The sequence below is a fragment of the Drosophila elegans genome, unplaced genomic scaffold (genome assembly GCF_018152505.1).
Source record: "Drosophila elegans isolate 14027-0461.03 unplaced genomic scaffold, ASM1815250v1 contig_208, whole genome shotgun sequence".
In the NCBI taxonomy this organism is placed as follows: Eukaryota; Metazoa; Arthropoda; class Insecta; order Diptera; family Drosophilidae; genus Drosophila; species Drosophila elegans.
This window is the reverse complement of record NW_024545578.1, coordinates 3,125,274-3,153,208: the sequence shown is the minus strand read 5'-3', so window position 1 is coordinate 3,153,208 and position 27,935 is coordinate 3,125,274. Positions and strand designations below refer to the sequence as shown.

At 36.6% G+C, this 27,935-nt stretch overlaps 1 protein-coding gene across 1 annotated transcript; it reads left to right on the top strand.

Annotated features, from left to right (window-relative positions):
- LOC108146482 lies at nucleotides 1–27,537 on the top strand. The gene is made up of 5 exons (XM_017272508.2): nucleotides 1–390; nucleotides 796–1,032; nucleotides 19,846–20,067; nucleotides 24,760–25,874; nucleotides 26,621–27,537. Exons 3-5 carry the CDS (start codon nucleotides 20,000–20,002, stop codon nucleotides 26,890–26,892), a joined length of 1,455 nt encoding a protein of 484 aa, XP_017127997.1. The 5' UTR covers nucleotides 1–390; nucleotides 796–1,032; nucleotides 19,846–19,999; the 3' UTR covers nucleotides 26,893–27,537.
- Nucleotides 27,538–27,935: the final 398 nt, after the last annotated feature.

Sequence of the window (27,935 nt, the reverse complement as noted above, 5' to 3'; positions counted from 1 at the left end):
TCTCGGTGGCGTTCGCATCTTCGACGCTTCGGTCCCTCAAAAAATAGAAATAAATTCAACAGCCGAACCGAACCATTCTAAACTGAACTGAATTGAACCGAACCGAAGTGTTGACTATGAATTTTTGTTGACTTCTCATGCACTCGGGTCAGTTGCGTTTTGCGTTTCGTGCGCTGCGGCTGCGTTACTAGCTGAACTTTAGTTACAAAAGTAAAAAATATTTTTAATTAAATAAAATAATAAAAAAAAACTCTCTCAGTGATCCAAAATAATTTGTAAATTTTTATCTAAAGTGAATGTTTTAAAAAACTGTTTCCGTGACTCTTCAATCAAAAACAAAGTGCGTTTTAAAGTGTTTTCTGTATAAAAATAGAACTACAATATTTTAACGTAATATAATTTTTAAAAAATTAGCCAACATTTTTTTCATAGCTATAGAAAATAAAGTAAATTTAATTTTATAAGTATTATCTAAAAAGATGAATATTTAAAAATGAAGCTTTGTGAAAGCAGAATAAAATAAATGAAGAACAATTAGGAAATTAAAGTTCTTAATAAATAAAGATAAAATAAATAAAGATGAAAGATAGTTAACATAACAATAAGGAAACATTTTGTTTTTAATTAATATTAAAAATTGATGATGAATTCTATTAAACACCATTATTTGATCTTTGCAATACAAGTTTCACTTTAAAGTATTGTTATGAGTTCTCTATAAAGAAATTTGCATATTTTTAATCAATTTCTTAAACGACATTCATTATATATTTAACTTTCCGTAATCAAATCAAGTTAATTTAAAAATAGCCAACATTTATCAGTAAAATGTTTTCAAATAAACAAGACAAGTACAGCAAAAAACTTCAATAAATTAAATCAAAATGTTATTGAAACCAAATGTGTGTACACCAGCACTGAACAGATTTAAGCCATAATAATGCATTAAGTATGCGCAAATATTTGCGGAACATCTGTTGAATAATTTGCATAAATCAACGCTGGAATACCTCTTTGGGCTCTAGTTTTGCAGTAAGTGTCAACCCGTTGAATTATTTGTATGACAATAAATTTCCCAACCTATGTGTGCAGTCCTATAAATATTGCTGTCTACTGGCAACTTTGGAGTGCTTTCTATTTGTAAATAATTAAATGCGAAATTGGAATTACTTGTTCCCAGAAATAAAGCCCGATTAAGTGTCTGCCATACGGTTTTTGATAAATTTAAAGCCACTCAAAGACGATTTAAGTCGATTTATAAGCTCCTCTCGAAATGAGAATTATTGAACGCCTATCATACAATTGCAGTGAATTTGAAGCGCATTTTCTGCAGATTGTCAAGGAATTTATCTACAGCTTAATGCCAGTCTAGTCAATTGGGCAACGAGATTGCTTCCTTCTTTTTTTGTCGATTTTTTTAGGTGGAAAAATTAATGGAGTGTTGAAGCGTTTCTCCGCTTAACACTTGCTCTCCAAGTGGAAGTTAAGATTTTGACAAAGGAAGGTCGAGTCCTTCGGCTCCTACGCACCAGCACTTATGCGAACCCTTCAAGGATTTCCTTTGGCCATCCCTTTGCCAGTTTATTGTCCATTGAGTTCTCTATCACCGAAAGATAAAGAAAGCCAGCTGACAGCCGTACAAAAAGTGACTTTGTCGTGGTCGTAGTCCTGGTCCTGAAACAATGCAAACAATCACAAAATGGCACTAGGCGAATACAAGAGCTGACCGCTTGCACGTGACATCGGAAAACATAAAAGAAAATTTGAAAATGGAAAAGTGGCAGAAATAGGAAAACAAATCAAAATGGGCAAACAAACTTCAATAAGCAAAAAAAGGTTTTATCCTATTTTTAATTGCAAACTGTTTTGTTAAGAATAGCTTTTACTAAAAGGAATTAAATTGCGTTTGCTTAACTAAAATGTTTTCGTTAAGGCTTAAATATTTGTGTAGTTTATGTCTAAAAGTAATCCCTACACTTTTAAGCGTTTAAATCAATGACTACAAATTATACACAAAATTTGAATAATTTATGCTATTGTTAAGGGTTAAGTATTGCCAATAAACAAAATCTTCATTATCTTACTACATTATTCATTATCTTAATCTTATTTTCTTGCAAATTGTTTTATTAAGGGTAGCGTTTTTTAAAGGTCTTAATTGCATTTGCTTAACTAATATGTTTTCGTTTAGGCTAAAAAATTTCTATAATATATGTCTCAGATAACAATTTCACAAATCAGTGACTACACAATATAAAAACAAAAAATTAAATTGTTAATGGTGTTAAGGGTAAAATTTTGCCAGTAGATCAGAACAAAATAATCCCGTAATTCATACAACAAGTTCTTGTTACGTTTTACAATGTTTTTCCATAAAAATTGAGCTTTGCACTACAACTTTATTGATTTCTGTGAACATATTTTTCTGCCAAATAAAACCAGGTTTTCCGCAAAGTAAGCCACATACAAATTTCCTAGAACAGATTTGCGCTGCCAAAACTGTTTGCAAGAAGTATATTTTTTTTATTGAAAGCACAAAGATTTTCACTGCTGAACAAAAACTAATCAAAAACGAAAAGCGAAAAACAAAGTCATCTGTCAATTTCCTGAAACCACAAATAAATAAAATTTAATTAAAGATTCTCCATGACGCTCAATATGGTTAGACTTTGGGGATGACTTTGACAAGAGAGCACAAATATATCAAAGTTTGAGTTTCAGTTTCGGTTAACTTTTACTTCCTGCCGACGTAATGGGACAAGATTTTAATCAAAAATCAGTTACAACTTTGGTGGAACCAACTCGGTGGAAACTGCCTCGTCAAACTTGTTAAGACACTTTGCTTCTTTTATGCCCGTAATTTCCTCTATAAATTATAAATTATATCCAGTTCACCAGCACTGTTTTTCACCCAACAAGAAGAGAGAAAATTGTCTGATTTGCATAACGCGGCGTATGCGTAATAATGATCCAAATCAAGTCTGACGATTTGCCTTATTGACTCCATATTACTTTATTTGCGCAGTCAAATTTTGTAGAGATTTTCCTCGACTTTTCCTATTGAATTTCATTTATATTTTTCGTGTGTGTAGGTGTTGTTGTTTTCGCCTTTGTTTTATGCACGCACAAATATTTCCTTTTCGGCTTTCCTTTTTTTCTGTTTTCTTTTTTTTTTGCGTGTTTGAGTTCGTAATTTGAGTTGATTTGTGATAAGGGGGCTGCTGATTTCGATTGTTTTTCTCTTTCCTCTTATTTTGGTTTTTTCTGGGGTTGACCTGCCTTGACATCGTTGTGTGTGTTTGTGGGCGCCTAGTTGTAGGCAACGCTTATTTTTTATGCTTGTTCGCAGAGATTGTAGCGGTGGTATTCCTATTAACAGGGGCTATGGGTTGTGCCTGGCATCAGATTTGTATGAAAATGATATGCCAAAAATACCAAAACAAATCCCCCGCACGTAATGCCATTACATTAAAATTACTTGCAGCCTTGCCAATGGGCAAAAGCGTTTAAGGCGGCCAAAAGCAATTGAAACATTAAATTCGGTGCATGCTCATATTAAATTTTGGATAGAAAGAGGGAAATGTTCATGAATTTCCCTAGAAATATATGATTTTAATATTGTTTTGGATTTTTAAATAATTTCAAAAAAGTCAGTCATAGAAAAGTTGACTCCCGTTTCGAACTTTTCAAACAGCAGCAATTTATTAACAACACCCAAAAAGAGTAGAAAGTTTTTCGCACAGACAACAAAAATTGTGACAAATATGTTGGTGGCGAACACTTGAGGCGCTTTACAGCATCAGCAACTCGTCTGAACACAAACAGAAAGCGAAATATTCGCGATTTAAGTTGGCATCATAAATTCAGAAAAAAGCTAACCAAAATAACCAAAGGACGACTCTTGCATAATTTATGAGCGCCCAAGTGGAGTGAAGCTGCAGAAAAGCAAGGCAAAATGCAAACAAATTCGTGCAAAAAAAATGTAAAAACTGCCTAAAAAGATGAGAAAACTGTGATTATGATTTGCATCATTTCGCCAAAGCTCCGCCCTTCGCCGCTCTAAGCTGTCTCTAATTGTTAAATGTTGCAAAAGCTGCGCCAAAATGTCTGGGACGTGACAAATTCGAATAAGTGGTGTTAGTTCGGCTTTCTTTAAAATTATTATTTGTATTATTTGGAATACATATTTAAAAAAAAAAGCTATACGAAAATGTTGTTCTAGCAATTAACACTTCGGTCTATATAATATACAAATTAGCGTTAATATCTCATTAATTTAACACATATACATATTTTAATAGGTTTGATGTTCTTAGTGAAACTTCCTACATTGAAATAATTTTAAATATATTTTACAAACATTTTTGAAAAGCTTAAAGGTAATTGAACTTGAAAAATTTAGCCTTAATATATCCCTATCAAATAAGAACATTTATTAAAAATGAAATATTTTGATAGGTTTTAAATACTAATTCAAACTCTTTTCACTGAAATATTTTAAAATTAAGTTTACATACAGTTTTGTTTTCGTTTAATTGAATCTGAGAAAATAAGCGTTAATATTTTTCTACAATATAAAAAAGCTAACAAAAATCATACTACCTTAACAATATTAAATTTTGCAGCCCCTTTAAATAGTTTAAACCAGTTTCTTTAAAATTAAAACAAAATAACTCTTTAAGAATCGATTGAAGCATTGCCAGACAGCTTTTTCCCAATTTTTTTTTATCTTGGTTATTTAATCGAACATATATATTGAATACATACCAGCTAAGCCTTTAAGAATTCCTGGCAGCAATGGTCACAAGAGAAACCGAAAAGAAAGGACACCTTAATGAAGCTGCGTCCCGAAGATTCGCAACATTTGGCAACAGCAAATGTCCATTAAGGGCGGGGGAATGTGTCCAATGAATTTAACAGTATGCCGAAATCATTTCGACTTTGTCTCATCACAGTTTCATGAGAGTCCGGCCAGAAGGTCCTGGCTGTAAGTGCTGCCATTAGCTGCCTCTGCCGTTGCCGCTGATTATAGGATATCCCCGGACGACCTGCAGGAAAGACGTCAAGTGTCGCCGTAATAGTTGCCCTTATGACAGAATAAATCGCTGCCTGGCAGTCGGCCAACTCCAAAAGGGTTTCTTCTCCTCAAATTTCCACGAATCCACAGCTGGAGGCGCAAATAACAGCTTTTGGTTGGGTGTATATAGGGGATATAGTGGATATAGCATAAATGTCGCCATCATTGCCGCATTGACCCGTAGACTTGGGCCTGCGGAATCCATTTAAATTGCATTTCAACGTAGGCACATTCCGCCGCCTTCTAACTACTATACTTTATTGCCAGGCACGTAATAGACAGCATTGTGAAACAGCAAACGCCTCCCTCATTTATTTATTGCCAAGCAATTGCAGCAATCAAATCGAAAGGCATAATACTATGCTATGCAGAGCAAGAAAAGTCTGAAACACAAATCGAAAAAAACAAAACTATGCATTGCAATACAAATTCTCAGTTTAAATAAAATTTAAATTGATTTTAAGTGTTAACTGCAGTAATCAAATCGAAAGGAACAAGACATTGCGAAATCAAATCGCGAAAAGTCAGGATCACAAGTTCAAGGTTTTGGGAATGTTTTGCATAATTAAGTTACTCAATTATGTTTTTATAAATTGGTGTTGTCATATGCTGAATTTTTTTTTGGAAGAAAATTCTAAGAGTTTTATTATATATGCTTACACATAATTTTAGTCATAAAGTATTTGTTAGCGATAGTTTGGAAAAATTAAAAAACAATATCTGATTTTTTTAGATTTATTTAAAGCTATCAATATAAATCAATATAAAAAACTCATTGAAGTTCCAAGAACTTTATAATAGCTTAGATATAATTTTAATCATTTGCAATTGTCTAATCATCAATGATTTTATGACCTAGCTATAATGACCCAATGAATTATTCAGAACATCGCTTAAAGTTAAATCTCTTAAATTCCGGTAACTGTGTAGTGCTTTTCGCAGTATAAGGAGCCAAGTTTTCCGAACAAAGGGCTGGCTTTGCTGGCTTCTATGGCCTGTGTGCGTGTGCCATTTGGCTTCGTGTCAGCCAAGTCAAGCAAACAAATCATGGTTACAGCCCCGATATCTGGAGGTTTTGAAGTGGCGGCGGCGGTCTTACAATAGCGCGAAAACGCATCGCCAACTGCCAGACACTTTGGCATAATTGGGTCATAAAGTAGTCCAAGGATTCGAATCCATGGATATATGGATCCTTCGATGACGGCTGATGACCTTTTCGAGTGCGTGCTTCATTCCGATAAAACCCAATCGCTTGCCGGAGCATAATTAAAAAAATGTACTCGATATTCGCATGTCAAAGGATTCTCAAGCGCGCTTATCGTAGCAAAGAAAATTTGCTAAATAGGCAATTGAATATGGGTTAAGCTTAAGTGCTATAATAGTAAATAAAGTGTTAAGATATCGTTGATTGAAATTTTTAAATCTTATAAAAATCAGATAATAAAAATGTGAATGAGAATTCATTTTATTACTTGAATATAATAAATATAATTTAATTTTTAAATCATCCAGATTTTATAGATATTTGAAAGAAATATTTAAATTAAATAAGAAGTCAAGGCTGCCTTGTCAAATCAACCTTGAGTCAATAATAATAAAAATATATTTAGTCCAATAATTTCTTTATTGAAGAAAAATCAACTCAGGTTCTAACTTGAAAGAAATATTTTAATTGAACAAGTAGTCAAGTCTGCTCAATTAAATTTTAGGAATCTTTCTTTTAAAGCTTGATTCAATTATAATGCAAATATTTGAAATCAAACAATTTATTTACTTATTAATATCAACTTAGATTATACTTTTGAATTTACCTTGTTGCTTATGCAAATCCTTTAAGAATTTGTCACATTAAAGCTTTCACTTTCTCCTAATCAAGAATTGCTTTGACCTGGTCTTCATTACACTTTCTCAATTACAATAATCTGCTTTAATGATTGTTTCACCATTTCTACAAACAAAGTTTGGACTTGGCTCAAAGTTAATTGGCTTCACCACTCCTTCGAACTATTTTGCCTTGACGATACGCGTTTTAATGGCCTATCGTTCGCTATAATTAGCAAACGAAATGAATCAATTTATTTGAGCTTCTTTCACTTTTATGTGGCTACAATTTGGGCTCGGTAAATATTTACTTGTTTTTGTTTTTCCAAGAATTATGGAATTATGTCACGTTTATCGGCAGTAGTAAAATTGCGATTTCTATTAATACAGAGTAATGCCATATTTACCCTGTAGATTGAATGATGTTTGTGGGCAGATACATATACTATATATATTGGGTATAAGGTAGTACGACACCAAAGTAAAGTACACAATTTAGGGCCCCCAGTAGAGTGACATTTCCTTGGACAAATTTTGTCTTACAACATTGAAACTTAGAAGTACAAGTAAATTTGGTCTGCTCTCTCAACAAATTTGCTAAGTGCGAAAACATGTTTGTCTTTAAGCCTTTCGAACTTGCAATCCTTGGCAATTTGTACAAGTTAATGGACACTCCGTGCCACTCACATCACATCGCTCACATAATTCAATTAGCCCTCTTCGTCCTTAATTACTGCAGCCACAAGAAGGGCAAGGAATCCTGGCCAGCGTGTAGCCACCGGTACGCCCACTCCGAGTTCATTGTAATTTTGTGTGGTAAAATGCGTAAAATAATTAAAACAACATAAATAATGTTATTATCAACAAACGCAGTAAGATGGATGGGTGGAAAAGTGGCGGAAAGAGAGGAAAATTCGACCACCCATTGTCCTTGCCAGCGAGCTAAGTAGATTTGAAATTATTCCATTAGTGTTGATGACATTTGGCGCAAGTCCTGCCAGTCCTGCGACTCCTGCGAGTCCTGCTGATGATGATATGTGAGGAGAAGTGCTAATGCCTTGGTCCGTCTGTCTGGCGGAATTAGATGGGCAACTTAATTAAGCAAAAGTCCGCACAGGCGAAATTGCTCCCTTGCTTGAATTCCCGGGAAATATCATTCAATTTGTCACCACTTTATCAGCCGGTGGTGACGACATTCGATCCGATTTCCAGCTGAGTCAGACAAATAATCGCCCAAAACTAGATTTCATCGAGGGCTTAACTAAAAATTAAATGCAAATTGCATGCACGAACGCACCAGACTATGTGATTTATGCGTCTATATAATGCCAAACGAAAACAGCTCTGCAAATGGATAGCCATCAATCTCGAAAACAAGGACTTAGTAGTAGGTGTCATAAGATGTGCTGAGATGGGGCCAGTTTTCACGTGGAACGGGATCGGGGGATTAATGACACAGGATTCTGCCACTGACAGTGTCATCATGGCGGGTATTTATGTACCATGTAGCTATGGCCATGGCTTAATAAAACAGCATTTGTAAGACAAATCACTTTTATTTTTGGGCCACAGTCATATTCTCTAGTCCTCACTCTCACTCTCGCCGAATTTCCTGCCCGTTTTATGGATACATTTTGTCATAATTTGCTTTCTTGCCTGACAGCACAGATAAAAAGCTTTCCCCAGCAATTGATTAAAACCGCCAAAGAAGACAGCGGTAATGTTTTAAAGCGAGCGGATAAATAAAGGTCCCCGGCATGGATAATAAATTAACTATGGCCGACACGTAGGCACATAAACTTCGAACTGCTTTTCAGTTTTCCACGCCACCTTCCCCCTGGGGTGCCCCAAAATTTTGTCAAGTGGTCAGCAGAAAAGACCCAAACCCTCCGAGGACTCATGCAAAATTAACATTCTAAAACCTACCACTTGATACTTGCTACACTGAGACAAGCACATACTTAAATGTGTCTCCAAGTTTCATGAGAAAAATGTTGTCCACTTCGATTATTTAAATTGAGTAAAACCCTAGTTTAGTATTTCTTAGTTTAAATTTTAAATACAATATAATTATGCTACAAAATGTTAGGCCTTTTTTTCAAAATTTTTTTGTTTTTATTTTATATTTTGTGTATAAGGTAAATTTGCAAATACCGTTTAATAAAAATGTATTTTAGAATTCTTAGGCTAAATCAAAAATACAACAAAATTGTATAAATTCTTTTTTGTTATGCTTTTTTTTTTAATAAATAGGTATTTTATAGTTTTTTAAAAGTGTTGGGTAAATTTCTCAAGTTTGTTTTATGACTCAATTTTAGTACACAAGCACGGAAAAATTCTTAAGTGAAGAATTTCTTTTGTTTTAAAACTTTTATTTTTATCCAAAAAAAATGTGAGCTGTATTTCTAAGTTTTAATCAATATTATTACACAAACATGCAAGAATTCTGAAGTGAAGAATTTCTTTTGTTGAAATATTTTTATCTGTATCCGAAAAAAGTGGGCGTCCACTCACGCACTTGACCTTGCAAGCATTCACTCAGCGAATGACGAGCACCAAGACGCAGGAGCAGGTGCAGGAGAGGGAGCGGTGGGCTCAGCTATTTACAGCTGACTTGGCAGTATTTTCTTTATATTCCTGTGCAGCCGCAGGCAGCTGCAGGCTTTTAATTTTTTACAGCTGCTATTTAAAAAATAAAAACAACACAAGCAAGGAGGGAAATATGAGCCGAAAAAAAAGGGCAACCAATCCAAAGTCCTCGTCTGGCGCTGGCTGTGCCATTATTCATATTTTGACAGGGGCCCACGCGGCGTATGCGTTTTATTTGCTTTCATGATGAACTTTCTGCATATTTTACGTAGGCCAAATATTTTCCCAAAGACTACTTTCATTCGCCCCCCTTTTTTTGCTGCGCAAAAGGGCCTCCGAAAACGAGCAGCTAATGCGCGTGAAAATACTTGGCAGCCGGTCTCCGAATTGTTAGCTTGATCTTTTTGTTTGGTGTAAAGAGTAAAGCGTGGATTGTGGGCTTGTTTATTCAGGCCAGAAGGGAAACGCAAATACTACAAGTTGGGCACTCGCCGATCCAGTCATATTTCATGGGTTACGGATAGGCTAGAAAGCATGAGACGGGTTAAGGGCACATTCCCCAATATTGACACCCCATAATTTCCCGGATAAAATGAGCTATTTGATGAACCTTCTTATTTTTTGAGTTTTGTGTTCCAAGGAAAATCACATTTTTTAACTAAGAAAATACCTATATATTGACTTATACAATTCTTTGCTTTGCAATGTTTGTTTTATTTCATCGATGTGTTAAGTCCAAATATATGCCCCTTTTATTCAAAAGAATCTGTTAATTTTGTCTGAAAGGGAAAAACTAAATCAAAACCCAAACCTGTGGTAAAATAATTTAAGCATGACCCCAGAAAACTTAAAGTCCGAGTGCCTACAATTTAAAGTGTGGGTGCCTAGTTAAATTCATCAAAAAGTTGGAACTTCTTTTTATGTTATACCAAATATTTTAACTTCCAGACAAGGTAAATTTAAATCTTGACACGGCTTTTAAACTTTTTATTTCATGCCCAACTTGCTTGGTCTACCATTTCGAACGACATTTCCCAAGCCATGAAAACCTTGAGTGATTCAAATTGAAAGGTAGAAAACTCATAGAAAACAAATTCCTATTTAGATTTTTCTTATGTTGACCCTGGGCATGAACCCACTGTCTGTACTCGCAACCACTCAAATGTCAAGCAAGCCTTCAGGCAGCTGACACAAGAGTTGCCCCAAAAAAAGCGGTTCAATCTTAAAGTTTAACCGAACCAAAAAACTGTAGTTGAGACAAACAACCGCAAACATCTGCGTGGGTGGAAACATTTGCATACCCAAAATGAGGACATGTGTTTGTGCCTGGAATTGATAAGGCCTGCGGCAAGAGACATACACAACTTTTGTCGTCCTGCCAAAGGACTTTCCGGTGCATAATTTAGGGTGCCATCATCAGCAGGAACAATGGAGCAAACTCAACTAACATTGATTTAGGCAAGGCTGTCATAAATTTGAATATAAATAAATAAAATGGTGTCGGGCGCCATAAATAAATATGACAAAACACCTCGGAAGACTCAGGTGTGTGTGTAAGTCAGTGGAATTGCATTTGTAGGGCAAAATGTTTATTAAATGAGTCGTTTAAGGTTAATTTAGCATAATTTATGTGCGAATGGGTTCAAAAATGGGCGACATAAATAAGGATTTTGGGTTACAGGTTACCTTTTTATTTAACCATTCACTGATAACCCATTTCAATGTTCATATCCGGTGTGGCCAAGGCTTCTTTTGAATAAAGAATACAGATGGGCTTAGTTCCCCGATTAGTACTATTTGAGGTTTGACCTCCAAATTTGAATTGCCTACCTTTTTTATTGCCTTTTGGGATGAAGCATTTGTAACCATTTAGTGAGAGCCCCCTTAAAATGTGCCCAGATCTGCTACTTTTGAGTAATGATGGGCTGAGTTCCCCGATTTACTATATTTTAAGTTTGGTCTCCAAATTAAATTGTGCCCTTCTTTTGTCTTTCTTTTTTTTTAAACTTACACTTGAAGTGCCCAGGTCTTCTTATGAGCTATAATGCCACTTAAAGTGTGACCATATATTTTTTTGAGTAATGAATATAGGTGGGCATAGTACACCAATTAATTCTATTATAAGTTGGGTCTCCAAATTGAAATATTCACCTGTTTTATTGCCTTGGATCATCATTTGTAACCATTTATTGAGGGCCCTCTAAATGTGCCCAGATCTACCTTTGAGTGATGATTATAGATAGCCCAAGTCCGCCCACTAATGCCACTTTAAGTGTGGCCTTCAACTTGTATCGTCCTCGGACTTGGCTCTAATTTTATTTGCTTTGGTCATGCCAATTACATTGCTGGACATATTCCACATTTCGTGTTGTCTATTTTTGTGTGCGAGCCAAATGAAATTAACACAGCATCAACTGAGACCGAGAAAATATAGAGGGACAAAGCGTACTTGTCGGGGAAAACACACATGAAAATGAGATGCCATTAAGGAGGCGGGGAAAGTGGGAGGGGCAACGGCACAGCAGGCGGTGAAATATCAATGGCAGAACAGCGGGACATGCTGGTAGAAGACCGTTTTCCATGCCTGCTACTTATGCGTGTAGCCCACACGCACACAAATGCCCCGGGGTACACACACACGAAAACACTGCACAAAAAGTCCTTCAAAAAACAAAGAAACTTATAAATGTGTTTAAATTATAGGAAATTTGTTCAACTATTTTTTATGGTCAAAATTCGATAAAATGAGTATATACACGTAGCAATAAATTTACAAATTATAAAAATTATATTAAATTAGTTTTATTTTTATTTTAAACTTAAGACGTTAGAAATAATATATTAAATTAAAATTTTAAAAATAACAAAAGTCTCTAAATATTTTATCAGCTTAAAAGTCAAGTTCGGTTAAGGACTTTTATTGACATCGTGGTATACTTAATGAAATCCCAAATACAATATCTAATGAGGCCTACTCTTTTTAACTGTGAACAGTAACACCATGTACCTACACTTCAAAATCTCAAATTGGGTGATTAGTTGTCTGCCATCTTATACTTAAGAAAATTGCAGTCTTCACATTTTTTATAATCATAGAATGCCACTTAAATTTTTACGACAAGAATATGCTTTATTGTACATACATAAGCTCACAAGGGACTTTGAATATCTTTCTCCTGGTGCAACTATTTACATATATATGCCATATATATAGGGATTCCTACATTCGCTGGGTTGTCAGTGCTTCGCGATGCTCATTCATATCCATTGTAGGGAAGAAAATGCAATCAAATTACTTTGATGTTTCCATTAATGTCGTTTACTTTAACGCAGAGCAACAAAACCGCAACTGAGCTGGAATGATAATGTCGGAATCATCTGTTTTGCAGTTTGCTCCTTGGAATGTCTCATTTGATGTCTCTGTTTGCTTTTGCTGTAACTTTTACCCAGTTACCCGCTTGTTGTGGCAAATCAGAGCACAATGTCCTGCCAAGCATTTTTATTGAGCCCGATGAAAGCGTCTCAAAGGACCCGTCCAGGTCCCCAAGGCTCTCGAAAAGCAATACATTTTAGTTAATATCCCGGTATCAATGGCTGCTGCTGGCGGTGATTTCTGCTGGGTTGGGCCATCCTTAAAGTGGTTTTTAAATGCCCTGCGTGTTCGCCTAAAATTGCTCGGAAAAATCCCTTCAGCAGCAGTGTGTAAAGTGTCATTTCCGTTCCGGTTTTATGACATTTCCCGTTGCCATTATCTGCACTTTGCAACCAGGCAAACCGTTTTTGTTTTACAATTTGCAGCGAAAACACATTTCCTGTTCTCCTAAAGCTTTGTGACAAAACGCAAACATTTTCTGGCAGCGGAAGTGCAAGACGTTGGCTTAAAATGTGGCTAAGTGATATTCTCCATGACCAAATATGAAGTAGACAAAGGCGAACAGAAGCTAGGAATTTTTTTCAATTATTCTGCCATTTTGGCTGAACAAATTTACCCTTTTCGAGATCAAATTTTTAATTACTCTTTGCCGTTCGCTATTTACATAATTTTATTTCGCCTTCGCACCTTCGCTCTGACCTTGTATCGTGCTTAAAGTGGGTGCAGTGGGTGGTTGGGGTGACTGACAGGGCAACCTTGTCAGGGTTCCAGTGCACCCCAATGCCTCGCATTAATGATAGACGACGACCTCTCCAGAACTCGGGCTCTTCAGGCGACCCAGTCAAGCAATGCCATTCAACATTCAACGAAATGGCTAAGCAAATAGGGCGGGCGGGCCGAAAGGGGGCGCGGCCGAAGCCCAACCAGCCATGCACTTGACAAGCTGGCCAATTGTTATTGTCCCGGCAACAGCTGCTTATTATGGTACAGAGGAGGTCAAATTAATAGTACTTTGCAATGAAACTGCTAATTTAACTTTAATATTTTCTACGTTAATAAGAGGACTTGCACATTACAAATGTATATTGTGAATTGGAAAAATAATGCAAGCTCGTGTTGCTAGCACTTTGTTTCTATAATTATTCACTATTTTTTTTTAATATTTAATTATAATATTTTTCAAAATTCTTGTTAACCAAGATAAGTTAGTTGAAGTCCTATTGATTTTTAGAACTAGTAATGTGTCCAAAACTGTTCGTCATATTAACTGAGAAAATAAACCAAGTTCACGGCAGGTAATTTTTACTGCGCGGCACACGTGGTTCATGCTTGATGTGTGCTTATTGAAATGGGTGTTTACTTAGTTAATAACTTGACTGGCTGGACGATGAAATAGATAGGCAATTACCAAACCCAATAGGTGACTAAATTGCCGACAATCAAACATCCATTCTCTCCATCGCCTACCCCGAATTCATCATCATCAGCTTCGGTTTTTTGCCACTCAATTAAGGGGAGCATTGTTTCAAGTTGCCAAACTGAAACTACATGCACTGCACCCCGAAACTATTTGCACATGGCCGAAAAGTTTTTGGCAACAAATTGCTGGTCTGCCAGCGAACACGTTTCAATTTGGCCCCCATAATATGCATCACATTCGGTGTGTTTATCTCTTTGAGTGTCTGCCTGCTTACATGGCCAACAGACTGAAAGCCAAGTTGAATTTCTGTGAAACATTAGAGGGCAAGTCTGATATGAACTCATGTGTAATTGCATTGATAAGCTTACTTTTGTTTTGCGTTTAGTTGGCTTAAAATTAAACTCGGTAAAATCATAGGTAAGCAGCTTAGTCAGCTTATCAAATTTAATATGCCTTAGACGACTATTGTCTATTTATAAACCGGAGCCGCGTAATCTGCCCACTCGAATTTAAGTCTCATTTGAACATTGAACAATTGATTCTTCGCAGACAGAATTCAATTTCGTCTGCGAATTTTTGTGCTTTGCATACTTAAAACTCTTTGGTACTTAAAATTAGCCCGAAGCTTACTCACTCCCTTAGTAGCTCCTATTTGTTTCTGGGGAATTACTCACTCAGACATGACTACATGACGTATGCTCAATACACAAATTCCAGTCAACGGGCGACAGAGCGAATTTTTGGGTGCCAACTGAATAGAAGTTTCTTTCTCCGGAGGCGAGCAGTTTGCCAAACGAACAATGACAACTGGATGACATTTGAATTATGCCCGCGCAGCGTGTGTATTACAAGGTCGCGGTTTCTGCGTTCTGCGGCCACCTGTGCGTATGAGTAACGTGCCGAAATTATAGCAACGAGAGATTCGCATGTCGTCTAATTACATCGGCAGAAAACAACAAAAACTTTCTCCAGAACAAGTGGTAAAAGAAAAATAAAAGGAAAGCCGAAAGTGAAAGTGAAAGAAAAGTTTGACAGGATATTTGTAGGGAAGTCAGACTGACTGACATCCTGACACAAATATTTACAGATTGTAACTGTATTTATGTTTGCATTGTGTTCTGTGCCACGGCCCACAGAAAAATGCCGTGCTCCTTAGGCTAGACAACCAGTTTTCCAGGCTGTCATGACTGGCAACTTGTGCCTTGTCCATGTGAGCGCAAGTGGCATCGCCATCGTCAAGTCATCGTCGTGACAAACGGCTGCAAGCCCTCCAGCGGATGGCTTACACAGTTCGCCGGGGAATCCCCGCCCAGAGCCCCGTTCCCCTCCCCTCCACCCACCCAAAACATCCGGCAAAAGTGCAAATTGAAAGAGTCTCAAACTGGGAAGGCGGAACTCTCATAATGCTTTGGCATGTAGTGCAAAAAATAGCACTAATTTGGATTCTGCCCAAGTCATATGGTAAGCTTTGGTTTGATAACGATACACAAAATTATAATATTTTTTCAACACTTCAGAGGGTATTATAATGGCACTCAAAAGCGTCTTTCTATTCCAGGTAGTATAAAAAATGAAATAGTGGGAACAATTTTTTTAAACTTCCGTCTGATACAGTTAAATTACATTATTAATGCTTCCTGAAGATAACGAAAGTTAAAAGGATAACATTTGTTTAAATTTCTTTAAATGCCTAAAATGGTTCTGAAAAATATTGTATGTTGGCTTGCTGAGGATTTTATTGGAATTATTTAAGCAGGTACACGTGAACCTATCTTTATACTAAGAGTCTCTATGACTGCTTTTAAAATTTATTAGAATTCTCAAGCAAAAGAAACGTATTCTTTATGACATCTTTATTCGTTATTCATTTTTGTATGTTAAGAAATCATTTCAGTTGTGTGCTCATACTTTATTGCTGCACTCTGCATCATCGTAAAGAATTTGCATAGTTTTTCACCGTGTGACCTTGGCTATTGTGATACACTTTTCTCAACGCACTTGAGATCCTGTTGATGACACACAGGCTGCACACACGCAACACAGCTGCGAGCACTAATGGCATACTATAATTCTAATCTTTTTGTTTTCCTCTTGCACTTCTCAAGAGTGTTCCCTCATTAAATTCCTGGTCAGCAGCTTTAAGGTTAACGTTTACTTTGCCAAATTGTTCGAGGGTAGGCATTCCTTCCACTTGGCTGACTAAAGCACTTATCTTAAATTTGATCAAGTCAAGTCAAATCAGGGAACAACTCCAGCTGTCCATCTTCACATGGCAAGCGAAGGGAAAGGGAATTGACTTCTGGTTATATTTTTCAGTTCCTGTTTTCTCTTTTTTTTTGTTAACCATTTAGAAAACAGTTTAAAATAATGCCACTGCAGAAAAGAAAAACAAACAAGATGCGAGTAACAAGTTTGCTTACGTGAAGAAAAAAAATGCAAATAAAAGAGCGTAAAACAAACAACAGGCAAAAGAAAAGTAAACAGGGTAGCTAAAACAAGCACTCAATAATCAATATGAAGAAATAGTATTTTGAAGAGCAGTGAATAGCAAAACTTGGGGCTGGACTCAAATCAAATCGAAATCCCCTAGCTTTAATTTTATTTGACTGCGATTGCTGGCTATTTTCCGGATCCCCTGCCACTTTTATCAAGCACATGTTTTCGACTCAACTATTTCGATTTCTTTCGAGGCACGAAGTTCTGCAAAATGGCCGTGACATAACTGGCTTATCAACTGGGGAGTCCAACAGCTATACCCACATTCCCACACCCCAACAACCCTCTTTTCAATGCGGAAATCAGTTTTGATTTCAATTTCGAACGCTCTTTCACCTTACACATTTTACCCACATGATGGCCTTATTTACGCTCTCTTTGTTGTTGCCCTGCCCAATGGACCGTGTCCAAAACGAAAATGTTATTCAGGCCTGTCATTAGATTGCTTTTCATGAGCATAATTAAGTTCTGATTGAAACTATGCTAGCGCCCTCAATCAAATATTGATTTAGAAATGTGCTCTGGGTAAAACATTTTTGTTGATTTAGAAAAAAAATTTTTTAGAGGCTCTTTACTTCAATCTAAGGAAATTTTAATAAAATATATAGTTATATCAGATATTGATTTTAAAATGTGCTCTGGAAAAAACAGTATTGCTGATTTAGAAAATGTTATTTAATTTATTCCACTCTTATTGCTTTCAATTTAAAATAGACTGCATTTTTAAGGCCATTTAAAAAAGTTTTAACTGTTCATTAAAATGTAAAATATTTTTATATATAAGAATAAGTTTTCCATTTAATCCTTTAGTATTTATTTGCAAGTTTTGCTTACATAAAAAAATTGTACAATTTTAGATCTCCAGACATTTTATAGATTTTTAATAAAAAGGTAATCGCAATAAAAGAGAATCAAAAGGATTCCATCAATTGTGAATCTTTTTTTCAAATATTATGGTGACCCGAGGGCTATAATATTTCGCTGGTGAAGAGGTCCTTGGGGTCCACTTACCACTACTCTTACCTCGTTCCTCTTTTTCGCTGTGTAATCTGTTAAGCTGTCAGTCTGAGACTGTAGCAACAGCAAATGGCATCGCCATATTATTCTTCGGCATTGTTTGCAAAAATTATAGCATACATCTGCGGGCAACCGGCAGCTGTCATTCATTAATCATTTCATTTGTCACCTATTCAGCACACACCACCACACACGCATGATGAGGGGAGCCATATATAGCCACTATATATTCGCAATTAATACAAAATTATTACCGCTGGGCGGCAGCAGTTTGTATCGAATAAACAATGGGGATTCGGTATCATTCTTTTCTTGCACAACGGCGTTCATCAAGCGGCAATTAATTTACGTAATCGAATTATGGCCCGGCACGATTTTAATTAATATTTCTTGGCCATTTGTATTGTGTCATAATAATGGGAATAACAATTAAATCAGTCAAATGGAGCAAAATCATCAATCAATTAATTTCAGCGCCATTTGATGTGGCCAAAGAATTAGATATTCAAGAAATTCGGTTGTGTCAATTTAATTTTTTGGCAAGTTGAGTACCTAATTTAACCTTTGGCTTGTACAAAAAAAAAATAAATAAATAAAAGGAGGATGGCAATTTGCAAATAAAATTAGTAAGCTTTCTACACATTAGCTGCTCGTTCTACGTAAATTTTCCCACTGTCTCTGTACTCGCATCTATGCATATTTAAGCAGTGTGCTGGCTTTGCGGTCTGTGTGCCTCGTGGAACGTGTTAATTGCAGCCACATTTCCTCCCTGAACTCTCGCTCGCTTTTCCAGCGTTTTCCCAACGCTTTTCCGCTTTTCTGCTTTTCCGGCTGCCAGCTGCAGCTGCCTAACAAATGCAATTAAAATCTTTGCGCAAAGAAATTGTTGCAGCAGGCACGCAGAGATATGGTGAAGTATGTACATTATTTGGGGGCAAAGGCGGGGCGACAGATAACATATTGCCCACGTCCCAGAGAAATGATTTAGGACAAGGCAAACCAAAAAGAAGATTCCCTCAAAACAAAAAAAAATAAATGGCATTTATCTCAGGCCACGCTCTAGCCATACAAATCTAATTTAGACCGCACGATGGCTTCAGATATTTTATATTCCCCACTCAGATGAGGTATGTTCTGATCTGGTCGAGTTGCCTTAATGAGCCAAGCCGTGGGCTAAAATAAAATGGGCAGTTTTTTTCGTGAAAGATGAGCTTAAATTTTTTCTCTGAAAAATTCATGATGATCTGAAAAACAAAATAAAAGCATTAAAAAGTGTACTTACTCTGTCTTAATGTGTAGTTTATTTTGTAAATATATAATATTATTGTCATTAAGCTTCAGATAAAAAAATATTACATTTTATTTATAAATAATAAATAACATTCATTAAAAGTGATGCAATAATTAGGTATATTAAAAGTTTCACAATTAATATCTTAACTTGTTTGTTGTAAAATATTTAAAAATATATATATAACTTACTAAAAGATTTGTAATGATTTGGTAAGATAGTCTCAACCTAATTATTATAAAATATTAAGAAATATATATTATTTACCAAAATTTGTGCAATAATTTGGAATGTAAAATATTCTTATATAAATTAAATATATTAACTGAGCTCGACTTCATTTTGTTTAATACCTTGGTTAGTAAAAGTTTCTCTAAAACCGTCTTCTCATTTATAAATAAAAAATGACCTTAGTTTCAACATCTTTATCCTCAAGTGCATTTTTCCTGCTGCTAATTAAGTTGCAAGGCAGCTGCTTCAGCAGGCGCTGCACGAAGTGGATAAAAGTTAAATCCTTCGAATTGCCGACACTACGGACTATGCTTATTGAATATATAAGTATATATAATTCGCCGGCTATTCTGTAATCGGCTTAGGGCAGCCACCAAGCGACCACAGCAACAGCCAGTGCATCATGCAGTATTTAACCACATTAGTTGGTGGGGCAACCGTGGTCCGTGTGCGCAACAATTTACAACTCGCATTAATTATACGTCACGTTGAACAATGGTCTGTTACTTTCTCCATCTCTCTATTTGTAGGAGTGCTCCTCCCCGATAATTAATTATTGATGCATCTGCTGGGCGGACTCTGCTCGGCTGTCCTTGGCATCAAAGGAGGCCAAAGCAAAGCCCAAGCAAAAGCCAGTTGCAACAGTGAGTGACAGCCAGCAATCACAAAGGACTTGCAGCAACAATGGCCGGTGGCAACAATGAAACTGCGCCGCTCTACTGCGGCAGTGGCATGGATAATTTCCACACAAGGTAAGCGACTTTCCCCAATGTCACGGACAAGGCCGAAGGGCAAATTACTACACAACACCCCATCCAGCAATTTCAAATTAAGGGGAAAAACAACAGCAACATTTAGCCGGAGCCAGAGAATCGTTCAGAAATCGATTATCGCCCCCATTTCAGGGGTAGAGCTTCAATTTTGATTTGCCATACAATTTTCTCGGACGATTAAATGAGGAAGAGGCAGACATAAAAACAGATTTGTCAACAGCAAGGTCAACAATTGATGGCTGAAATCAATTTAATTGACCATTTCCTATAGGCCATCCACATTGCCCATCTGCTGCACCCATAAAAAAACGGAGAATCGGGGGCTACTACAAGTATTTATATTCCTTGCATGCCAAAAGGTCGTAAAACCCCAAGACGATGATTAAAAGCGGCCCTTAAAACTTTATGGCAACAAAGGAAATTCAATTCTTGTCCTTTACGCCGAGTCACCATCGTTGAAATTTCATAAATGCAAGGATAATAAATAGTTAAGCCAATTGCCCAATAAATCTATCAATATTGTGTGATTGGGTTTCGATTAAGGTGACGTTGCTGAACAAAATCCTAAGCGAAATCTAGGCTTTAGTCTTTCATTAAGTTTGGAAAGTGATAAAACGCATTACTAAGCAAGTTTGTCTACATTTCATGGAAAAAATAATTTACCTATTTCGAAAAGCTACTAATTAACTTTTGAGCGTTTAGAGTTTTCTCTTTAAATTTCACAAGTTGTTTATCACTTATTGAATAATCCAATTCATTTAACTACTAAATTTAATTTATTCAAAATAGTTCATTGATTCAATAAGTATTAATTAATAAACAGTTAAAACCGTTTAAAAGCTTTCAACTGAAATCTCATTAAATTTGTTGTAATTTATTAACTTATCAATAAAAAAAATAGGTCAATTGTTTATTAGCTTTTTCATCTCTCTTACTGTAACATAATACAAATGCATTATGGCACCTAAAATTCAATAATAAATTTGTCATCATTTTCAATGGCCATAAACTGTAAATTAATTAATTTGGTTGTTTAAATCAATGTCTCTGAATGCGCCATTAAAATATTTCCTAGTTTATTATGTCAGTTTTTCTACTCTCATTTTAATAATAGATATATAAGAACATAAACCAATCGCAGCATAAATCATTGATGCTCATTTATTTGCCATGATTAAGTTGCGCACTGTGTGAACTGCGAATAATTCATTCTACGGTTGCAAAACATACCCTGAGGAGTGGCTATACTAGTAAAGCCATCCACACCGACTTATCGCCGCTGTTGGCCAGGGCTTTTAGTTTTAATTAGAGCCAGTCTGGCCGGTGTTAATGGCCACGAATTGGTTGGCTGGCCACAGCATCAGAATCCCGCTTTAATTAAAGGTAGCATAAGCTGGCAGTAGAAGCTGGAGTTTGAAAGATGACTGTATGGCAATTAGATGTGTAGCCAAACACTTGGCCATTTACTTTTGTGTCAAAGACGTGCCAAATTGCCGGCAAACGCGATGGCGAAGGCGAATGCGACACTTGACGCTGTCACGCCCCAGACAGACAAAAGCCGCCCCCAAAAACCACCACCCACTCAGTCGTCTCCAGGCGCCACTCATGCGGCAAAGGAACACCAAAACGGCAGACGCCAGAACACCAGAACACCCGAAAAAAATACACATTTCAAACGCCAATGTGTCACAACGAACAACCCTTCCCTTGGCGGCAACGTGACGTATACGCAATATATGGCAAAACCGAACAGAGCGAAAAGAGCCCCAAAAAAAAAAAAACCGCAACAAAACACGCACAAAACAAGCAATTAACATAAATAATAAAGAACGCACAAAGGCAAGAAAACCCTAAAAACCGAAGACCCAGAAGAAATGTGTAAAATTGCTTCTGGAAAATATTTAATTTTCGAAATGCGTCGGCCGCTTTTTGCGGCCGTGTATTCCCTAAACAAATAAAACAAATAAGCACACACATCGTCGTCTGACGTTTCATGTTAAAGGCTTCTCATGCTGATGGACAGGATACAGAATGAACGAAAATATAAAGCCCAGAAGTGAGGTGTGTCTACGTGCCCCGAAAAACAGCGAAATGGAATCACTTTCCGAATGCTGGCGACACTTTCACTTTCACCCAGAGACACACACAACCCTCGTCTCGTAACGAATGGGGAATTTACAACTCCATTCATCAAACTCACAAAAACTTTGACTGCTAAAAATTCTTGGGTTCTTCGTCGCAGCAGCAGTAGCAGTTTACCTTGGTCAAAATCTAAACTCCCAGCTTCCAACCTTCTTCGTCGCTGAGTCTAATTTATGGCCTTTGATAATCCATGTTGATGAATGGCGGCAACGGCAACGACGTCGACGACATGAATGAAGTCCTGGAATTGTTTTGGCCTAGAACAGCATCGGCGGGGTTATGGTGGCACTGGCTCAAAGTTATTGGCCCAGAAATCAGGCACAGTCAGCTGTCGAAATGAGCGCCAAAAAAAAAAACTAAACCAACTGAAGTCCCTACACCGGAAAAATGCATGTCATTATGGAGCCCATGTTTGTGCTTATCTTATTTTAACATATGGTTTCTAAAGGTACCAGTGAATTAAACATGTTGCCACAAACTTGAAGATCCTTTAATTTCATTAACTTTAAATAAGTAATAAATATTCCAAGATACAAATTCATTTAAAGTCGCATAAAAATATTATTTTAATAGTGTTTAAGTTGCATAAATTAAAAATGTTTTTAATGTTCGTGGCTTTTGTATAAAATTTTATAAATTTGTATACCACAAATTTTGTTCGTTAATCTTTAAATAAATTAAAATTGACAGAACAAATTATGAATAATAATTGACAGAACAAATTATGAATAATAATAGCCATCAGATAAGTAACTGAAATGTCCCAATCTTTTTTATCTATAAACCAGAACATCAAAATCTAGTGAATGATATATTAATTATATATATCTTTAATCTTTAGATAAAATAAAGTTGCCAAAAAATATTTAAAAATAATAATAATAATCGGATTAACTGTAACAACCCAATCTTCTTTCTCCGTAAACCAGAAAAGCAAAAGCTTGTGAACGTTATTTAATCGAAGAGCGTAGAAACAGAATCGACACATTCATTCCAAGTAGGGCATAGTTTTTCTTCTTTGGTTCCCAAAATAATAGAGACATTTTCCATTTGCCCCCTGCAGCTTATTGCATGGCCGATGAAAATTTTTTTTCTGTTGGTCTCTTGCTTGCAAACAAATTAATACGAGCTGGCCAAGCACTTTCCGGCAAAAGCCTCTCAGCCATGCAGATTGGAATGGAAATTCTGGGCACGATTGCATAAGACCACCTGCAGTTTGGGGAAACACGACTAAAAAGCTGCCCACAAATTTGGCCTTGATTCTTCAATAAAACTGTCATTCGGTTGGCAATTCCCACCGCACCTTTTGTTTTGGAGTGAATGGGGAATTTCGCACACGAAAGCAATAAACAATTTAACTAAACTCCTGACACCGACAGCAGCAGCACCAGGACACACGTGTCACTCCATTTAGAGCTCCGAGTTTATTAAACATTTTATTCTGTCAGTCGTCAGCCGCAGAACTGCATCCGGCAGGCGTTAAAGTGTCCTGTTCTGTGAAGCTCCTTATATAAACTATGCGCTAAGTCTAATTTGTTGGCTGCAACTTGCATAAAAAGCAAACGAAAAGTAAAGGCAGTGTAAAAATGCCAGAGGACAAAGACCAAACGAAAGCGTTGAGAGCTTCTTCGGTTTTTCCTGTTCCAAATTCCCTAAAACTTTGAGTAGAAATTTGAATCCTTTGCCACCTCTTTTTTTTCTTGGCTCAACGTTGGCCTCAAAGCGCTCCACGAAAACTGAACCAAAGCTGGTAAAATGTTTATCCCAAATGGGGGCGGCGTGGGCGTGGCTGGCTAAAGCCTGAGGCCCCAGTGAGTTTATTGCCCCAACTGCTGCAAATGCTTCTGTTTGCCAAGTCAACGGAAATGGCTTTTGGATGGTTTTATTGCCTGCTTTGGCCAAGAGAGAAAAAGGGAAGACTAAGAATGGTAGTAACAAACTGGTTAAGGCTAACTAGGGCATAATAACCAAAACATAATTTTGGCAAATGCCTACCACTTACTCAGCCGACTTCAATTTGTGTTTCTATTACAGCTGAGAATAAAGTTGGTTTTCACAGCACAATATAAAAGCGCTTTTCTAGTCGTTGTCTTAAATATTGAAAAAAATTTAGGTAATTTTACTTGCAAATATGGGAAAAACAAAGTATTATATTACATTTTGTATTTTAATATATTTTTAGCAAGTTTAAAAACGCAAAGGACTGAATTAGGAATTCAAAATTAAATTGGTTCCTTAATCATTAAAAATACATTATACAGATACAAAAATATTAAATTAATTTCAAGGCATTTTCATTAAATAAATAATTTGTCTAAAAGATTTTATTTAAAGAAATTTATTAATAACCATTGCTAATGGATTATAAATAAATAAAATGTACTGCATAAGGTCCTTAAGAATTTTTAAATAAGCAATGAAAATGGTTGATTAATTATTTGTACGTATACTTAATGTAAAACTTATAAATTGAAATCTTATGCTGATAATTAATACGAATATCTAAAATATTTATCTTTACTTTTTCAGCTACAAAAACATGCATGGCTATGTTTCGCTGGTGGTTTGCATCCTTGGCACCATTGCGAATACCTTGAATATTATAGTGCTGACTCGCAGGGAGATGCGCTCGCCCACAAATGCCATTTTGACTGGGTTGGCCGTGGCCGATCTGGCAGTTATGCTGGAATATATACCCTACACCATACACGACTATATCCTGACGGATAGTTTGCCACGAGAGGAGAAACTAAGCTATAGTTGGGCCTGCTTCATAAAATTCCACTCGATTTTTGCCCAAGTTCTGCACACAATTTCCATTTGGCTGACAGTAACTCTAGCTGTTTGGCGATATATTGCGGTTGGTTATCCCCAGAAAAATCGCGTCTGGTGCGGAATGAGAACCACTATAATAACGATAACCACAGCTTATGTGGTGTGTGTCTTGTTGGTATCCCCTTCGCTTTATTTGATCACAGCCATTACGGAATATGTGGATCAGTTGGATGTGAATGGCAAGGTGATAAATTCGATACCCATGACCCAGTATGTAATTGATTATCGGAATGAGTTACTGAGTGCCAGGGCGGCAGCCCTGAATGCCACGCCCCCTGCTCCAGCATCGAATGAAACGCTATGGTTCAATGTGAGTTCGTTGATAACGTCGACAACCACTGTGCCACCGCCACCAACACCACCCACTCCATCGCCAGTGGTGCGAAATGTCACGGTCTATCGGTTGTATCACAGTGACTTGGCTTTGCACAATGCCTCGCTGCAAAATGCCACATTTCTTATATACAGTGTGGTGATAAAGTTGATACCCTGTATTGCATTAACCATACTCTCCGTTCGATTGATCATGGCCTTATTGGAGGCCAAAAGGAGAAGGAAGAAACTCACCAGTAAGCCCATAGCTCCAGCTGCGAGTAATGGAACCAAATCGGTGATCAATGGGAAGGCTGCCGATCGGCCACGGAAAAATAGTAAAACTTTGGAGAAGGAAAAGCAGACGGATCGAACCACACGGATGTTGTTGGCGGTGCTGCTGCTTTTCCTCATCACCGAATTTCCGCAGGGAGTTTTGGGCCTACTGAACGCCCTGCTCGGCGATGTTTTCTATCTGCAGTGCTACCTGAGACTGAGTAAGTAATGAGTTTTGTACATCGAAATAAAAAAATATATTCATTCTGTTCTTCAAAGTGATTTTAAAATCAAAGAATTAAATTTAAATAAAATGCATTTAAGTAAAAAGGAGATAATGTTTTCCACGTTAATAAAAAATTCCAATACTTAATCATTTAATTGAATACGCATTGAATTTAACAATATGATTTAATATTTCATTTAAATATTTAATATAAAATTTGGAATTCAATAGGCAGGACATTTTTTTAACTAATTCATTTTTGTATAACAATAGTTTTTTTAGACATTTTTTAATTTTTTAATTTTAAAATTGTGGGGGTCACTAAAGAAATTAGTTGAATTATAAAATACCTTACAAATCTATCTAAGACTATGCAATAAAAGAAAGTACGTCGTTTCTTTCAATCAAATATCCTGAAACAATTTTCAGCAAAAATACAATATATCCACAAAGCAATAAATATGCTATTTAATAAACATAAACTCAACAGCGAGTAACGTACAATGCTTTCCGCAACTTTTATGGTCCTACGAGACCACAAGTTTATTGAATAATTTCTGTGACCCTGAAAATACGAATTTAGTGTTATATATGTTACAACGAAAAATTGTTAGTGTCAAGTAGATAAGAAATGAAAACATATACTTTCTGGCTTACACATTTTTCATTGCTTTTATGGATTTTTTCTGGTTTTAATCATGCTAATTAAAACCTATACCTGCTTGCTGCTACTTTTCCCAGGTGACCTCATGGACATTTTGGCCCTGATCAACTCGAGCATCAACTTCATTCTGTACTGCTCGATGAGCAAACAATTCCGCACCACATTCACGCTGCTGTTTCGTCCCAAATTCCTGGACAAATGGCTGCCGGTGGCCCAGGACGAGATGGCGGCCACTCGGGCGGAGCGTTCGGCGGTGGCACCTGTCCTGGAAAAAGGACATCAGCGCCAGCAGCCGCAGGTGGTGATGGCGACCACCACGACCAATGTTACACAGGTGACGAATCTGTAGCACAGGCGGCGAAATCGTGGTCGCCGAACTCCGCTCAGCCGGCTGTTGAGTGTCCTTAAGCGGAGGCGAAGGGAGTCATCCGCCGGAGGAGGAGGAGGAGGAGGGGTTACTGGAAATGGGGCAGTGGAACCGGAAGCGGATCCCCTGGCCCTTCAGTTCCAGGCCATTGTTGTGGTCGTGGACAAAGTGAGCGGGGCCACGGATCATCAGCTATATACCGCTGAGCAGGCTCGAATTGTGACGTAGTTACCCCGATAATAGATATATTTACTATATATACGCTTAGTTATCCTTGTAAAAAGTAAACTAGTCGTATAAGAACCCAACTAAACACGAGTTACTTGCATACTTTAGGGAAGAATCATAAAACCCGAATAGTGTAATAATAATAAAGCGCTATCTCATCACTCATACGCACCGTTGCGTTTTCCGCCATTCTCTCTTTACATTCAAGTGGAAGCTGTAAAAATGCTGTGAATGAATTCGCACATATAATGTACAGCTGTGAGCTAAATAATAGTTACATTGGCTTAGTTTCACATATATGGGCAACAAAAAATGTTCCTAAATATTACACAATTAAACTTTTTTTTTTTTAAATCAACTTTATATACTATTGGCTTTGTAGTATACGCTTTTATTATTTCTTTTTATATATTTTAGTATAAGTATACTATTTTTTTTTTGACGCTTATTAAATTTTATGTTTTAGATGTTTATAACTTCGCACTTTAAGAAAATATAATAAAATTAGCACAATTCCTATTTTACTATTTTGACCACAGCTGTACAACTATTCCGCATAAATCAAATCAAATATAGTAATCTCTTGCATCTTTTTCATTCTGATCCTATGCATTTCCATGGTGATTTCATCCGTTTAAAGTATGCAATACACGTGCTCACTCAAAACTACGAATTTTTTGGCAACGACTTACACAAAATATTAGCAAGATGTTGTACATACATAATATACACACACATTGATGTCCGTATGTTTATTAATGGGACTTAGATTTAATTGTATGCTGAGAATGTCCTAG

Coding starts and splice junctions, on each gene's coding strand:
- LOC108146482 (XM_017272508.2), top strand. CDS start 20,000: ATGGCCGGTGGCAACAATGAAACTGCGCCGCTCTACTGCGGCAGTGGC. Junction 20,068..24,759: donor ATGGATAATTTCCACACAAG/GTAAGCGACTTT, acceptor TTACTTTTTCAG/CTACAAAAACATGCATGGCT. Junction 25,875..26,620: donor GCAGTGCTACCTGAGACTGA/GTAAGTAATGAG, acceptor TACTTTTCCCAG/GTGACCTCATGGACATTTTG.